We start from the raw sequence: 16,969 nt of genomic DNA on the forward strand, positions 1-16,969 counted from the left end.
GACCATTCCAAAGTTGTTCTATGAGACTGGATAGTGCGATTAAGGTTTTCACATCATGTGATGAATTTATTGTGCAGTACAGGATTTTCGTGGGAGTTGTGTTTGGCTGAATGTTATGTTACCATGGGTTTCTGAATAAATGTTTTGTTTTGATAATGACAATTTACGACGCCAGAGTACATGCATAAATAAGAAAGTTGATATTAGCACCCCATCTACGAATCAATAGCTTCAAATGACACAATACTTACGGAATGTAATTTCCCTAAAGTGATAAAATAATAACAGTTTAAAAGGGGTACTAAATATATACAGCAGTAGTTAAGATACATGTATGCATATCATTCATAAGAAATACAGCTCCAGCCAACAGAAAGTAGCTGTGTAGGGGCAACGGAAATATTATTGCACAACAACGCTAGTTTAGCAAAAGTTACAACAACACCCAACTGCATTCCTCACACACAGGGCGACGACACAGATGAATAGGACAGTGTACACCGACAGAATAAGCTAACGTACAATCAAACTTAAAATGGTGATAGAAACTCCGTTTGCCAAGTGTCAAAATAACAGCTGGCCAAATCGAGTGTTATCTGCTGCAGTCCCAATGCTATCCTTCTTCCACCAGTCTCTCTGACTCCACCGCACTGCCTGTTTCTCCAGGATCCGTCTCGTTTGCTAGTGTAAATTCACTGTCACTCCACTCCCCTGCGGTGCCCACAATTAGATACACCATAGTCTCTCCGTGCCTTTTCGATTTAATTACAATTGCAGCACAATCAGAGTACACCAGAGCTTCGATGTAGCTTCTCAATTCAAGTACCACCGTCTAAGGCTGTTCTGTCAACGTAGGAGCAACATGACATCACTGTGTCTTGGCAGTTCAAATCCTCGTCACACATTAATTACAGCACACATACAATTGTGGGCACACTCAAGGGGTGCACTGCTTTACAATCGTCGTAATGGGACCTCTCTTCTGCAGTTCATCCCTGAGTACCACCTTCAGTATTTTCTGAATGTACAGAGGGAACACCGTTTGCTACCCCAGCCAAATGTCAAAATGACAGCTGGCCACATCGCCTGTTAACCTCTGCAGTCCCACTGCTCTCCTTCTTCCACCAGTCTTTCTTACTCCACTGTACTGCCTATTTCTCCAGGGTCCGTCTTGTTTGCTGTCGTAAATTCACTGCCACTCCACCACTGCAGTGCCCTCATCTGACGACTATGGCCAACCCTTTGGCCAGCTATGCTAATGACAAAGATGAGCATAGCAGATCCGCCTTGTTAGGCCTGGCATGGAACTGAAGGCTTATCGTCTGGCCACAGCCCCCCTCCCCCCACCCACCCAGTACTCTCTCAAGTTGCTGTGGCAGCTTCCACTCCTTATGGCTACCACTATATCCACCTGCTATCACCTGCCTGTGCAGTCTGTCCAGGTTCCACTTTTTGGTGGCTATCTCTCACAGCCAATAACTCCATGATGTAAACAGGACCCAATGGCATGTCCTGCACAGCCTGATAACACACATCATCTGCTGCCACTGCTGACAGGATCCAGAGATGGCTTCTGGTTCATGCTACTTTCAAGTCATGTCGTTTTGCCACAGCAGACCTCAGAGTGTGGCTGCCTATCCCAATTTTGCCGACGCATGTGTCCCATGATTAAGGTGCCATACCTGCACTAACGCGACCAGTCGGGTAGGCAGTAAATCAGAAGTACCACAAAAATTCTGTTTAACAGCACAAACTCCATGCCCCCTCCCACCCACAAAACTGGATGCCACCACAACCAGTCAGGCAACGGAGCACCGTATTCGTAGGAGACAACACCCGTGTACGCAGCAGTTAGTTCCATCTTCTCCACTCCGATCGTGGTATTACGAGACGTTCCGCCTATCGTCCGTAAGCGTTTGCTGCTGAAGGCGTAGTCTAGTGGCAGGCGCCAACGCCTATAACCTCAACACTCTGTACGTTCGTTGGAAGACGTTTCTGGGCACGGGTTTCTATCCTCAATTTGTTCCTCACAACACCCTGTACAACCCCAAAAATTTTATCGGTATCATATTGCAACAGCCTGTATACACTGAGTGTTGTGGGTTGGCAGGAGAGCCAACAACTGGTACTAGAGGAAGCCGAAAGGCACGCGTTTTAGCTCACGCAGGCTGGCGTGAGGTCTGGAACAGGACAAGGAAATTAGACTTTAGAAAAACGGACGTAGCTGGTGGAATACTTAACTTTAATCCATTAATGATGAGCGTCGCTCTTGACTGTACATGATTCAGTATCAATAGTAACTGGTAATGGCGCCTTGCTAGGTCGTAGCAAATGACGTAGCTGAAGGCTATGCTAACTATCGTCTCGGCAAATGAGAGCGTATTTTGTCAGTGAACCATCGCTAGCAAAGTCGGCTGTACAACTGGGGCGAGTGCTAAGAAGTCTCTCTAGACCTGCCGTGTGGCGGCGCTCGGTCTGCAATCACTGATAGTGGCGACACGCGGGTCCGTCCGACGTATACTAACGGACCGCGGCCGATTTAAAGGCTACCACCTAGCAAGTGTGGTGTCTGGCGGTGACACCACATGGAGGACTTAAAATGGAGGGCAGTTAATCTGAACAAGTTGTGCTATACTTAGTTGCGTCATTAATTAAGGAATTGTGAATATTTCTAAGTTGGCATGGGGAATGCTTGCTGTATGTGACATATACATTGCTCTTGAATTACTGCTTTATAACGCTGTTTTCTAGCAGCCATGGACATATCGATAAAAACACCAATATCTCGAAAAGTACATGCTCAGTTTTGAAGAAACTTGGCGAAAACTGCTTTCTTGGTGCGCTTCGTGCAATGACCCCGTTGTATTTACTGCACAAGCTTTATTTAGCGCCTCTAAAATGAATATAAAATGGGCTGTGATGTCATTGCTAGAATCTCGGCATGGACGGCTGACAGAGTAGTCAGTTGTGTGTAAACAGATGGTAGCTGTGAGGAAGCCTCATTTGCTTCCCCACATACACTACCTTATTACACGCTCAGTAGTAACTACACTCACTGATAGCTGATTGGATACAGAGAGAATGATGATTGTGATTACTTTGAACTGTCAACGTACTGATGAGTTAGTTTGTAGTGTTACTCTTTCTGTGTATAAACATGTATGAGCACAGGCATGTCTGTGTGTGTGTGTGTGTGTGTGTGTGTGTGTGTGTGTGTGTGTGTGTGTGTGTGTGTGCGTGCGTGTGTGGGTGTATGTGTGTACTTGCTTGCGTGCGTATTTTCCAAAATTTCATTTCTGTGATTCTACTTACTTTTTATTGCAACACATGTTTTCTTACAGGAAGTTTCTCCAGGTTTAGTGCTAACTGAGGGAATAACAAACGTAGCGGCTGCTGCTCCAAAGGGAAACGATTTTTTCTCCAAATTGAACGATATACCTTCCTTGGAATCAGAAGACGTAGCAGGAGCTGTTCTGTATATGTTGTCCCAGCATCCTCGCGTTCAGGTGTGTAACATGCGCTATAGAGTCGATAGAGTGGAATTTTGGGTTCATTCCGTGTAAACTGACAATTTTACTCTAAAATAATTTTCCTAGCAACTCGGCTACTCTAAATTAGTCCCACACCCTACATGAATGTGGTATCACTTGGTACGACTTAGGAGACAGGGCTCATCAAAGCAGTAGGCGGAACATGAAATATTTTAACGGCGGGAATTGTGGGTTTATTCTGTCGGTCTGAGGATTCACGTTTCCTCCCTCGTACAACACACTCGAGTATAAACCAAGCAACATAACCGTAGTTGCACTCGCTGTAGGTAGTGAGCTAGCAAACAATCACATTATGCAGCGAAGGTGATTCACATGTTTCCAACCACATACTGTACCATAGATGACTATTTACAAAGTTGAAGTAAATAAGCCCTCGGTCGCAATTTGTAGTCTTTTTGATTAGGTTTCAACACTCCTAAGCGTATCTTAATCAGAATTTAAATATTTAAAGTGGCCAATAACATAATTACAAATTTATGGGAAAAAGAAAAGTTTTTTATAAAAAACTGTAAGTACTGACTAACAGTACAAGAAAGACACAGTACTTACATGTCACGTATAAAATAAATAACAAGCCAGAACGGCTTTAGTCACAAATTTAAAAAAAAAATAATGCATGAAAGGCGAGACACTGTGGGCTGCTCATACCAATAACGCCACAGGTAGCAACAGGCTGTGGTGCCCGCATAGGCAAGTGCGGGCAGGTGAATATTACACCAAGGGTGTCATCTAGTAGCCGTAAATATAAGTAGGCTACTTAACATTCCAATATAGACAGACGAATATTATGATGAACATTATTCAGTACATGATGTAAAAGGCAATATTTTGTTTAACAGCGGCAGATAAAGTAACATTTTGTCTACACCAGCGCTTAGAAGTACAGTTTAAAGTATGAAATCATTATAGAAAGTACAAAAAGGGCTGAATGACACAGCCCGTAGAAAACTGTACAAAATACATCCAATAAACCATTTAATAAATGAAAAATTATGAGTTGACATAGATAGAAAAACATTTCGGTAACTGCACGAGGAACCCCTGAATTAAATGTCAAGTAACGGCCTTATACCGTTGAATAAATTTTTATTACATAGCCGCAGACGTTCATTGAGAATGAGGCTATCATTTCGGAAAGATGTTTAAAAATTTCTAATTCATCGAGAATATATAGTCTACGCCCATTCTTCTCCGTGTGCAAAATGTTGACGTGAATAGCTTTAAACGTGCGACCTGTAGTCATAAGGTGGTCGGCAAAAGACGAGTTTTCGGTGCTAATGGCAGTTTTTCTTAAAAGATGTTCTTTGTATCTGACTGTAAAAGCACGTCCTGTTTGTCCTATGTATTATGAAGAGCAGGTGTCGCAGAAAATCTTATATTATAGACATCAGAACTTTCCAAAGGGGAACGAGTCGATTTTAAATTATGAATGAAGATTTTCTTCAGATTTTTGTAAAAGGCAATATTTTGTTTAACAGCGGCAGATACAGTAACATTTTGTCTACACCAGCGCTTAGAAGTACAGTTTAAAGTATGAAATCATTATAGAAAGTACAAAAAGGGCTGAATGACACAGCCTGTAGAAAACTGTACAAAATACATCCAATAAACCATTTAATAAATGAAAAATTATGAGTTGACATAGATGGAAAAAACATTTCGGTAACTGCACGAGGAACCCCTGAATTAAATGTCAAGTAACGGCCTTATACCGTTGAATAAATTTTTATTACATAACCGCAGACGTTCATTGAGAATGAGGCTATCATTTCGAGAAAGGTGTTTAAAAATTTCTAATTCTTGGAGAATATCTAGCCTACGCCCTTTCTTCTTCGTGTGCAAAATGTTGACGTGAATAGCTTTAAACGCGTGACCTGTAGTCATAAGGTGGTCGGCAAAAGACGGGTTTTCGGTGCTAGTGGCAGTTTTTATTAAAAGATGTTCTTTGTATCTGACTGTAAAGGCACGTCCTGTTTGTCCTATGTAGTATGAAGAGCAGGTGTCGCAGAAAATCTTATAGACACCAGAACTTTCCAAAGGGGAACGAGTCGATTTTAAATTATGAATGAAGATTTTTTTCAGATTTTTATTGGTAGAAAAGGCAACATTGTAGTTGTATTTATTACAAAGAAGGCGTTGAATCTGATAGGAGATGGGTCTCAAGAAAGGAATAGAAAAATATTTTTTTGGGTTACATTCAATGATAGAAGTGCCGAGCGTAGTAACTCCTTTAACAGTTTTCTTTTTAAGAATGTCATCTACTATTCCGGGTTCGTATTCGTTATTAACTGCTATCGTTTTGAGTAAATTGATTTCATCATTGCATTTTGGTTTCGAAAGTGGAATAGAAGTAGCTCCGTGAGTAGCAGAGTAAAAGAAAACGGTTTTATGAGACTGTGTATGTATAGAAGACGCAGGTATGATCTGATCAGTGTATGTTTCTTTATGAAAAATACTGAATGACATTTTATTTTCTTCCACTGTAAGCGTCAAGTCAAGAAAGTTTAATTGGTGTGCCTCGTTTTCCTCATGAAGTTCATTGAACAGATTGAAAATTCGGTCAATGCCATCAGCAGGTCCCTTGTAGATGACTAAAATATCATCAACGTATCTTAAATAGGAGAGAACGCCTTGTGCTGTAGCTGAAAAACAGTTGAAAAACTTTTCTTCTAGAGAGTTGGTTGATGAAAATATCGGCAAGAATACTAGCTAAGGGATTCCCCATAGCGAGATCGTCGGGTTGCTGGTACAATTGTTCATTAAATTCAAAATAGTTGTATTTGACTACAACTGTGATGGGATTAGTGAAGTCAGTGATTTGTTCATCTGAAACATCTTTTTTGAAATGACTTAAATTTTTTCCACGATTGTAAGCGTTTCTTGTACAGGGACGTTACACTAAGATTTTTGATGTCTAATGAAAACAACATGGTGTCTGAACTGCTTTATAAATCTTTTATTTTATGGACTAAGGCATGACTATTGGGAATGGAATAATTGTTCTCGAAAAATAATAATTTTTTCAGATTTCCATGCAGAAATTTGGCCAAATCATGGTACGCGCTATTCATAATACACTCCTGGAAATGGAAAAAAGAACACATTGACACCGGTGTGTCAGAACCACCATACTTGCTCCGGACACTGCGAGAGGGCTGTACAAGCAATGATCACACGCACGGCACAGCGGACACACCAGGAACCGCGGTGTTGGCCGTCGAATGGCGCTAGCTGCGCAGCATTTGTGCACCGCCGCCGTCAGTGTCAGCCAGTTTGCCGTGGCATACGGAGCTCCATCGCAGTCTTTAACACTGGTAGCATGCCGCGACAGCGTGGACGTGAACCGTATGTGCAGTTGACGGACTTTGAGCGAGGGCGTATAGTGGGCATGCGGGAGGCCGGGTGGACGTACCGCCGAATTGCTCAACACGTGGGGCGTGAGGTCTCCACAGTACATCGATGTTGTCGCCAGTGGTCGGCGGAAGGTGCACGTGCCCGTCGACCTGGGACCGGACCGCAGCGACGCACGGATGCACGCCAAGACCGTAGGATCCTACGCAGTGCCGTAGGGGACCGCACCGCCACTTCCCAGCAAATTAGGGACACTGTTGCTCCTGGGGTATCGGCGAGGACCATTCGCAACCGTCTCCATGAAGCTGGGCTACGGTCCCGCACACCGTTAGGCCGTCTTCCGCTCACGCCCCAACATCGTGCAGCCCGCCTCCAGTGGTGTCGCGACAGGCGTGAATGGAGGGCCGAATGGAGACGTGTCGTCTTCAGCGATGAGAGTCGCTTCTGCCTTGGTGCCAATGATGGTCGTATGCGTGTTTGGCGCCGTGCAGGTGAGCGCCACAATCAGGACTGCATACGACCGAGGCACACAGGGCCAACACCCGGCATCATGGTGTGGGGAGCGATCTCCTACACTGGCCGTACACCACTGGTGATCGTCGAGGGGACACTGAATAGTGCACGGTACATCCAAACCGTCATCGAACCCATCGTTCTACCATTCCTAGACCGGCAAGGGAACTTGCTGTTCCAACAGGACAATGCACGTACGCATGTATCCCGTGCCACCCAACGTGCTCTAGAAGGTGTAAGTCAACTACCCTGGCCAGCAAGATCTCCGGATCTGTCCCCCATTGAGCATGTTTGGGACTGGATGAAGCGTCGTCTCACGCGGTCTGCACGTCCAGCACGAACGCTGGTCCAACTGAGGCGCCAGGTGGAAGTGGCATGGCAAGCCGTTCCACAGGACTACATCCAGCATCTCTACGATCGTCTCCATGGGAGAATAGCAGCCTGCATTGCTGCGAAAGGTGGATATACACTGTACTAGTGCCGACATTGTGCATGCTCTGTTGCCTGTGTCTATGTGCCTGTGGTTCTGTCAGTGTGATCATGTGATGTATCTGACCCCAGGAATGTGTCAATAAAGTTTCCCCTTCCTGGGACAATGAATTCACGGTGTTCTTATTTAAATTTCCAGGAGTGTATTAGATATCGGCCGTATCGGATGGTTAGGTTTGTGAATTTTAAATCGAGACCGACGTTTTGGGGGCTGATGCTACCTGTAGCTCGAAATATGCGAGCAGCCTGTAGTGGCTCGCTTTCCACGCATTTTACTTTAAAATTGTGACTAAAACTTTTTCGCTTAATATTTATTTTGTGCATGACGTGTAAGCACAGCTTCTTTTTGTACTGTTAATCAGTTTCAAACTGTGTTTCTATGCTTTTACATAAGCAAAAAGTTACCATGTCTGCTGTTCTCATATAAAACAATGCCTGTGAGTTCATGTACTAAACACTTTTCATTTTAACATTCAGCTGTCTGTATTTTAAATGTTAAGTAGCCTACATATATTTACAGCTACTAGATGACACCCTTGGTGTAATATTCACCTGCCCGCACTTGCCTACGCGGGCACCACAGTCTGTTGCTACCTGTGGCTTTGTAGGTATGACCAGCCCACAGTGGCTCGCCTTTGATGCATTCTTTTAAAAAAAAAATTGTAACTAAAGCCCTTCTGGCTTGTTATTTATTTTATACTTGATATATAACTACTGTCTCTTTCTTGTACTGTTAGTCAGTACTTACACTTTTATATGAAAATTTTCTTTTCCCATAAAATTTGTAATTATGGTATAGGCCACTTTAAATATTTAAATTCTGATGAAGACACTCTTAGAAGTGTTGACACCTGGTAAAAAAGACTAAAAATTGTGACCGAGGGCTTATTTAGTTCAACTTCAATCTATAAACGGTCACTGAACCAAACAGTCATTTTTAATACCATTTACAAGCATCTGCTTCCGTAGTTGGTCCTTCACGAAGGAAGTGAGCCTGAAAAACTCTGAACGTCCCCTCGTTCTTGCACAACCTAAAGTTGTTCTGGCCAATGTGGCCAATGCCGGGCCTAGTTCCGTTTTAGGGAACGATGATTTGTGAAGTTTCCACGCGCCAGGATCTTTAGAACGCAGAGCAGAGAAAAGATCCCATTAAGCTGCTAGCTTACCTACATCTACATACATACTCTACAAGCCACTGTATGGTGCATGGCGTAGGCTACCATGTACCACTAACAGCCATTTCTTTTCCTGTTCCCTTCGCAAGTAGAGCGAGGGAAAAACGAGTATCTTTATGCCTCAGCAAGAGCAGACGCCTATTATGAGCTTTTTAGATTTCAGCAAAGTTTGGCATTTTACCTGCTAAACTCAAAAACCTAAACCTTTCTTCAAGTGCTGTAGAATGGCTCCACTCATACCTGACATCCCTCCGGCAATGAATAATTATTAGAACAGAAGTGTCACAATGGAGGAATGTAGTATCAGGAGCCCCTCAAGGATCAGGTTTAGGGTCACTGTTATTTTCGTTATACCTTAATGACATCTCAACTGTTCTCTTCCGCTGTAAATATCGCTTTAACACTGATAATCTCCAGCTATAGCTAGTGAAAATCGAACAGACTTCTACACAGCTAGCCAGCATGTAAATGCTGATTTACTTGCCTTGTCAGATTGGGCGCAGAAATTATGTTTGAAACTAATCCATCTAAAACACAGGAATCTTAGTAACTCATAAAAGACTCATTACATCTCAATACAGAGAATCTCTTTGACCACTAATCATAAATGGCAAAGAAATATTTTCTTCTTTTGCATGGAACTTGGGAATAATTCTGGACCATTACCTAGACTGGACAGAACACACAATTGCAGTCTGTAAGGTACCAGCGTCACGTCACTCACTACAAAACATAAAAAAGTGTTTCTTTTCTGGCTTAAAAGTAAGCTTGTGGAGTCATTTATACTCCTTATACTCGACTACGTTGATGTTATTCTCAAGAACGTTCATACAAAAGCTCACACAGGTTAGAGGTAGAGATGAATGCTTGTGTGCAATACATTTGTAACATTCACTTTTTCGGCCTTATCACCCCTGTCTACAAACAGTTATCATGGCTACGTGCCAATAAGCATAAAGAATATCATAGCATATGCTTACTCCATCGTCTTCTATATCACTGCACTCTCTCTTATTTACCGTCAACTTTTAGACTACTATCTGCTTATCAGGAACCCGACTCCGGAACAATCTTCCACAAAATATCAGACATACCAAATCCTTTCCAATCTTCAAAAGACAGCTAATGGCTCACCTTCTATCACTATGGCCATCTATCCCATACTCACATCCGCAGCTTCAGTCTCGCAAATTTCCTCTACCCAACAACTCCCTCCCCTCCCCCTCTTCACAGCATTCTCTATTTGTATTTTATTGTTCCCTATCGTCTAACGTCACTTTCAATCTTATCCTTCATCTACATCCTTTTCTCTCGTGATAACTTTAATCATAGAGTCAAATGTACTAAAATAACTTATATAATTCCTTATCTCATTCAGTATTATCATTATTATTTTTGTTATTATTATTATTTGTGTCAACTACTGCTATTATTACTATTATCATTGTTAATATTATTATATCTATTATCATTGTGAACTTCTCTGTGAAGTCTTCGGTATGTGTTTTTTCTGGGCAGACGTAAGAGATGGACTTAAAGCCTTCATATGATCAGGCTAAACAAGCAACAAAGAAATAAATAAATTTCTCTTATCTCTGTGGTCCTTGTGCGAAATATACGTTGGTAGCAGTAGAATCGTTCAGCATTCAGCTTCAGATGCCGGTTCTCTGAATTTTCTCGATAATGTTTCGCGAAAAGAACTTCGTCTTCTTTCCAGGGGTTCCTATTTGTGTTCACGAGGCTTTTTCGGAATACTCGCATGTTGGTCTAATCTAGCGGCTCGTCCCTGAAGTGCTTCGATGTCTTCCTTTAATCCGACCGAATAATAAGCCCAAACACTCCAATAGCACAAAAGAATGGGCCGCATTAGTGTTCTATACGCGGTGTCCTTTACAGATGAACCACACTTTTCTAAACCGCCCCCAACAAACCAAAGCAGACCATTCGCCTTCCCTACTCCCACCCGTATTGCTCGTTCCGTTTTCAAATAGCGTTCCAGTGGTACACCTATGTACATAATCTACGTGGCTGTGAAAAGCAGCACGCTACCGATGTTGTTTCCGAACATCACGAAGGTGATTTCCCTACTCATCTGCATTCATTTCCATTTTTCTAAATTTAGAGCAAGTTGCCATTCATCACACGACCTAGAAATTATGTCTAAGTGATCGTGTGTTTTTTCTCCATTCATCCAATGACCACAGGTTACCCCTACACCATAGCATCATCAGAAAACAGCCACATATAGCTGGTCAAGGTGTCGGTTAGATCATTTACCTGAACATGGTGATTATTTACTCCATGTAAAAACTCTAGGGATTGATCGATGAGAGGTTACGGAACAAAAAAGGTCTAATGAACGTACTTTACTCAGTCATAGTTTGTTACAGAGACTGCGGTCTAAAACACGCTGTACCATGCAGCCACAGTTACAGTACGTATGGTTTCCTCCTAGAGGACTGTATTGTTCCTCATACGTCGTGCCCTAGCGCCTTCTCCTCCCATAATAATCGGTAATATTGTGTCAGATTCACTTCTTTTGCTGACTCACCTTGTAGTGGATGTGATACAGCGTTGTACGCAGTGGTACCGTATTCGAATAGAGAGCTTGCCGACATGGTCTTTACTTACGGAAAGGCAAATGACAACGGGCGGCGGACAGAAAGGTTGTATCAGGGGACCTATCCCCTCCGACAACAACCACAGCATTCAATATTTGCAACAGTTTTTCGCCGTTTGTCTGAGAGAGCGTTGTTTCAGGAAGCAGGAAATCGTGAAGGACGTACCCGAAATGCTTAGACACCAGAACTGGAGGAAAATGTGATGAACAGTGTGGAAGGCCAGTGTGGAGATCCAGCATCTCTACGATCGTCTCCATGGGAGAATAGCAGCCTGCATTGCTGCGAAAGGTGGTTATACACTGTACTAGTGCCGACATTGTGCATGCTCTGTTGCCTGTGTCTATGTACCTGTGGTTCTGTCAGTGTGATCATGTGATGTATCTGACCCCAGGAATGTGTCAACAAAGTTTCCCCTTCCTGGGACAATGAATTCAAGGTGTTCTTATTTCAATTTCCAGGAGTGTATTTTGCCAAAAAAAAGTGGGTAAATTATTCTCCCGCTCAATTTCTTAGTGGGAACTGTTTTAGACGGCATTACCAAGAGAAGAACGGGTGTGGGTAATGTTCTGCGAACCTAATACTGGTTTTTTAGAGGTCTGAATATTGCTGGAAAACTGCAAAAACTGAAGTGTGATTGAGAAAATGGGATTAAATTCAGTAGAAATTTAAAAAATGAATGGAAGACAGAGAATTCAGGTCAGGTGTTTATGTGATAGCAACAACAGCATCAATAAATGAACAGGAAGTTAGGTAACGAAGCAAGATACTTCAAGAAACCGAGTGACGACATTATTACCCGTCTCCAGATTGAAAGGAAGTTGATGCACAGTCGCACTGTTCAAGTATGCATGATCACAATACAAGCTAACGATACGGGGGAAAGCTTTAGTAAATGAAGAAACTGATTGAACACGTGAAGCAGAATGAAAATTTGATAATGCTGGGAGGTAGAAATTGTATAATAGTTAAGGCGTAGGAAGGGTTCTAACTAGAGTAACTGGATCCCAGCGCAAATACTTTCATCGTCTTGTTTCTGAGTCAGAACTGCCAATCCAGGAATGCGATCCTCTCTCAACGATCAGCAGCTGCTGTGTAAATAAGACATGTTCTGGAAATAAGTACTTGTGGTGTGTACATAATATACAAGTGCATTAAAAGTTTTTATTGTGATTGTATTTGTGTATTTATACGCTATCAAAAAGTAAGGCTTTCGTTTACGTTAGACTGATTTTTCATTCCATAGATCCGAAAATGGGAGGATTCTGCTTGGTGTGCAATATGTCAGAAAATATAACAAACATATTTAAAATACTTGAGTGTAATACTCATTTTACTGATCTTTAGTCAGGAAGCTGTCAAGATACGCACCGTAGGTTAAAATTGAAACTTATAATGTTTACAGAATTAATACAACGTCAGAAGGAAAGATAAATATGCACTTTTAATATATTGGTCATTCACAAAACTACCAAAAAAGTCGACTATAGGAACCAAATAATGTAAAAATTAACTAAATCTAATGGGAATGTTTACCTAAATTGGTCTAACAGTTTCTGTTAGGTAATTCTTCTGTGGGGTGGAAGGAGATGGCCACCAAAAAAATATTTCCAAACTGTGATCAAAAATTGGTTTGTCTCAAACTAAGCTGTTAATAGGGGCTGGCAACATCTAAAAGTATGTGTTCCTGAATATTGGACCCCTTTTGGGATCAAAATAAGTTATGTCAAGTCATTATGTCGATTGTTTTTATTCCTAGTACTGTTACTGTGTGCTGAGCTGTTGGTTGGAAAAACGAACATATTACTTACAGCAAACGTCGTTAAGGAATAAATATACTCAGAAGCAGTAGTGACTATATCCAGTTCTTTGAATAGATACTGTTCTTGAACTTACACCAAGAGTATTGTTACACAGTTTTGTCCTCTAAAGACTTTCTCTTTGTTTGTGGAATTACTCCAAAATATGATACTGTATGACACAACACAGTAAATACAAGCGAAGTGTTTCAGTTTTTAAATATTTAGATCTCGATTGTCACCGGTTCCAAGAAAATGTGGTGCAGCTATGCAGATGAAATTTATTGCCACTAAATCTCGCTTGAACCTCCCTTAAAATCGTGTTCAGATGTTAGTCATCTCCCTTAAAACCGTGATCAAATGTTGGTCCCCCTGCCTGGGGGGGACTAAGTTCTTATCCGCTGTGCTTAAATATTTCGAGGTAGTCTTAGGGAATGAAGACAGCCCACTCTCGCATACCACATTCTTTCGGTTCAGGGGGTTTTAGAGGCTTCTTCAGCTTTCAAAATGCTCTCCGTGCATATCTATCTGTTCCATCGCTCCCAGAAGATAGTATCACCGCCACACGGAAAACTAGAGAAAGAGGATGAACTTAATGTGTTACAGCATAACGGAATTCGTACAAGTGTCTGCATCTGCAAATCGTAGACTACCATTGTGAAAAATCTCATTTCTGTGTCTGTCTTTTGTGAGACCTTCAATGTCTGAAATTGTCTCGTGCCTTAAGACAGCCGAACCGCTCTTCCTTGGAGCGTTGTTAGGCGTTAGTCGCAATTAGAGTAATATCTTTGTGAATATGGAGGTGCATAGGACGGAAAACTATTACCAAATATCGTGGTGTATGTTGGAAACCATCTATTCGGCATGATGACCTGGTAGCCGACTACTTAGCCACTGTAATACTCGGCGGTACCAGACAAATTTTTGTCCTTTCTGTTTGATTGTAATAGTCTTCGAAAACTCTCTGTCGTCCATACTCTATGCAACAACATTTCTGCTTGTGGCTATGCATTGTTCGTACAATGATTCGTCTGTAAGGTAAGTAATTTTCTATGGACGAAGGGCTACTAAGAGCGTGGGATTGTGAATACACCCGATTACGAGAAAACACGTGGGGGGAAAAATGTCTTCGTGAGTGGATTTTACTGACAGAGAGAAAAATTAAAAAAAACTATGACTGTCATGCAATGTTTCCTAATAACTTCTGTGTTATGTTCGCATTTTGTGAGACTGGCAGTGAGGCGACGCCTCATGTCAGAAGGGCAATCTGTTCTGTAAACGAATAGAAAGGTGTAATTATTAATCATCTGCAAGCTCTTAACACCATTCTCAATTCCTGTTGCAGGTGCACGATATAATTGTATTACCAACTGGCACTCCGTTCTAAGATAAAGCAAGGTCCTGCTGCCATCTGATAACGTTTGTGTAGCTGTGCTAGGGTGAGAATTATAATGCTATGTTACAGTTGTATTAGCGGAAATGCTTTAAAGAATAAACATCCTTTTGTTAAATAGTGTGCGTCATCTTTTTGTACACAACCAAACTTTCAGTTAAGCATTCAAAATAATACTACATTTCTGGATCATCGTTTATGGTATGGATTTTGAATGCTGTAAGAGGTAACGTACAAAATTTAGTCTTCTTCCAAGGAAAAATTTCGCAGGTAATCGATGAATTTATTTCATCCGTCGAATACAATCTACTGGACTTTCTTCCTTTCTGAGGTAAGGCCTACGATAGGGCTGACAGCTTGTTCACCAACAACCCTAAAAACGTTAATTGTTGGATTATTTGTAAGACGACAGATCAGATTTTTGAACAGCTGGTTCTAGTTTCCGATGATTAGCTGGGTTCACGTCAGTGTCGGTAGGGTAACAATTCACAGCTAATATTTTGCATAACGTGCCAAAACGTGGCTACTATCTGAGATGGAACGTCTCCTGCAAATGCAGATAAAATGCACAAATTACTGACACGTACACATATATTGAACACGCTCTGGGGTCAGCATATTTTCGTGTTACATTTCCTGTTGTTATTGTACTTAGCACAAAGACTGTTTTCTGCACGTTAGCCTAACCTGTGGGAGCCTACTCATCTCTGCGTGACTACTGCAGCCTGCATTCATTTCAACTGACATATGGTACTCAAGCCTTTGTCTCCTTTTTTGTACTATTCTCAAACCGCACCAGTACCAAACTGACAATTCTTTGATGCCTCGGAATATCTCCGAACTGATCCCTTCTTTCAGTCAATATGCTCCGTAAATTTGTTTTCTGCGCATTTCGATCAGTAATTCTTCATTAGTCAGTGGATTCACCCATCCCATCTTCAACATTCTTCTGTATCACAATTTAAAAGCTTCTACATTCTACAGATAAAAAAGAAACACACAACGAAAGAATTATCCGAATGGGAAGAAATCAGTAGATGTAATGTACATGTACAGACAAACACATGATTACAACTTCAGAAAAATTGAAAGATTTATTCAAGAGAAGTCAATAACGCATTGTTCCACAACTGGTCCTTATGCAACCAAATACACTGCTTAGCATTGATTGACAAAGTTTTTAGATATTCTCCTGATGGATATAGTTCCATATTCTGCCCAGCTGGCACGTTATACCATCAAAATTATGAGCTGGTTGGAGTGCTCTGCCCACATTGCTCCCAACGTCCTCAACTGGGAGTTATCTGGCCACCTTGATGGCCAAGTAAGGTTTGGAAAGAACGATGACAAGCAGTAGAAACTCACGCCGTGCGGGCAGGCATTATCTTGCTGAAATGTAAGCCCAGGATGGCTTACAATGAAGGGCAGCAAACCGGGTATAGAATATCGTCGCCAGTCTCTCACCACCAGACACCTCACGTATACAGGGTGAGTCACCTAACATTACCGCTGGATGTATTTCGTAAACCACATCAAATACTGACGAATCGATTCCACAGTCCGAACGTAAGGAGAGGGGTAGTATAATTGGTTAACACAAACCATAAAAAAATGCACGGAAGTATGTTTTTTAACACAAACCTACGTTTCTTTGAATGGAACCCCGTTAGTTTTGTTAGCACAGCTGAACATATAAACAAATACGTAATCAGTGCCGTTTGTTGCATTGTAAAATGTTAATTACATCCGGAGATATTGTAACCTAAAGTTGACGCTTGAGTACCACTCCTCCGGTGTTCGATCGTGTGTATCGGAGAGCACCAAATTACGTAGGGATCCAAAGGGAACGGTGATGGACCTTAGGTACAGAAGAGACTGGAACAGCACATTACGTCCACATGCTAACACATTTTTATTGGTCTTTTTCACTGACGCACATGTACATTACCATGAGGGGTGAGGTACACGTACACACGTGGTTTCCGTTTTCAATTACGGAGTGGAATAGAGTGTGTCCCGACATGTCAGGCCAATAGATGTTCAATGTGGTGGCCATCATTTGCTGCACACAATTGCAATC

At 41.8% G+C, this 16,969-nt stretch overlaps 1 protein-coding gene across 1 annotated transcript in view; it reads left to right on the forward strand.

Annotated features, from left to right (window-relative positions):
• LOC126151976 (dehydrogenase/reductase SDR family member 11-like) overlaps positions 1-14,883 on the forward strand; it is a 78,300-nt gene extending 63,417 nt beyond the window's left edge. The window contains exons 5-6 of the mRNA XM_049915976.1: positions 3,342-3,383; positions 14,842-14,883. Coding sequence (XP_049771933.1) covers positions 3,342-3,383; positions 14,842-14,883 — 84 coding nt within the window. The remainder of the gene's footprint in view (positions 1-3,341; positions 3,384-14,841) is intronic.
• The last annotated feature ends 2,086 nt before the right edge of the window (positions 14,884-16,969 follow it).

The sequence above is a fragment of the Schistocerca cancellata genome, chromosome 2, assembly GCF_023864275.1.
Source record: "Schistocerca cancellata isolate TAMUIC-IGC-003103 chromosome 2, iqSchCanc2.1, whole genome shotgun sequence".
NCBI lineage: Eukaryota > Metazoa > Arthropoda > Insecta > Orthoptera > Acrididae > Schistocerca > Schistocerca cancellata.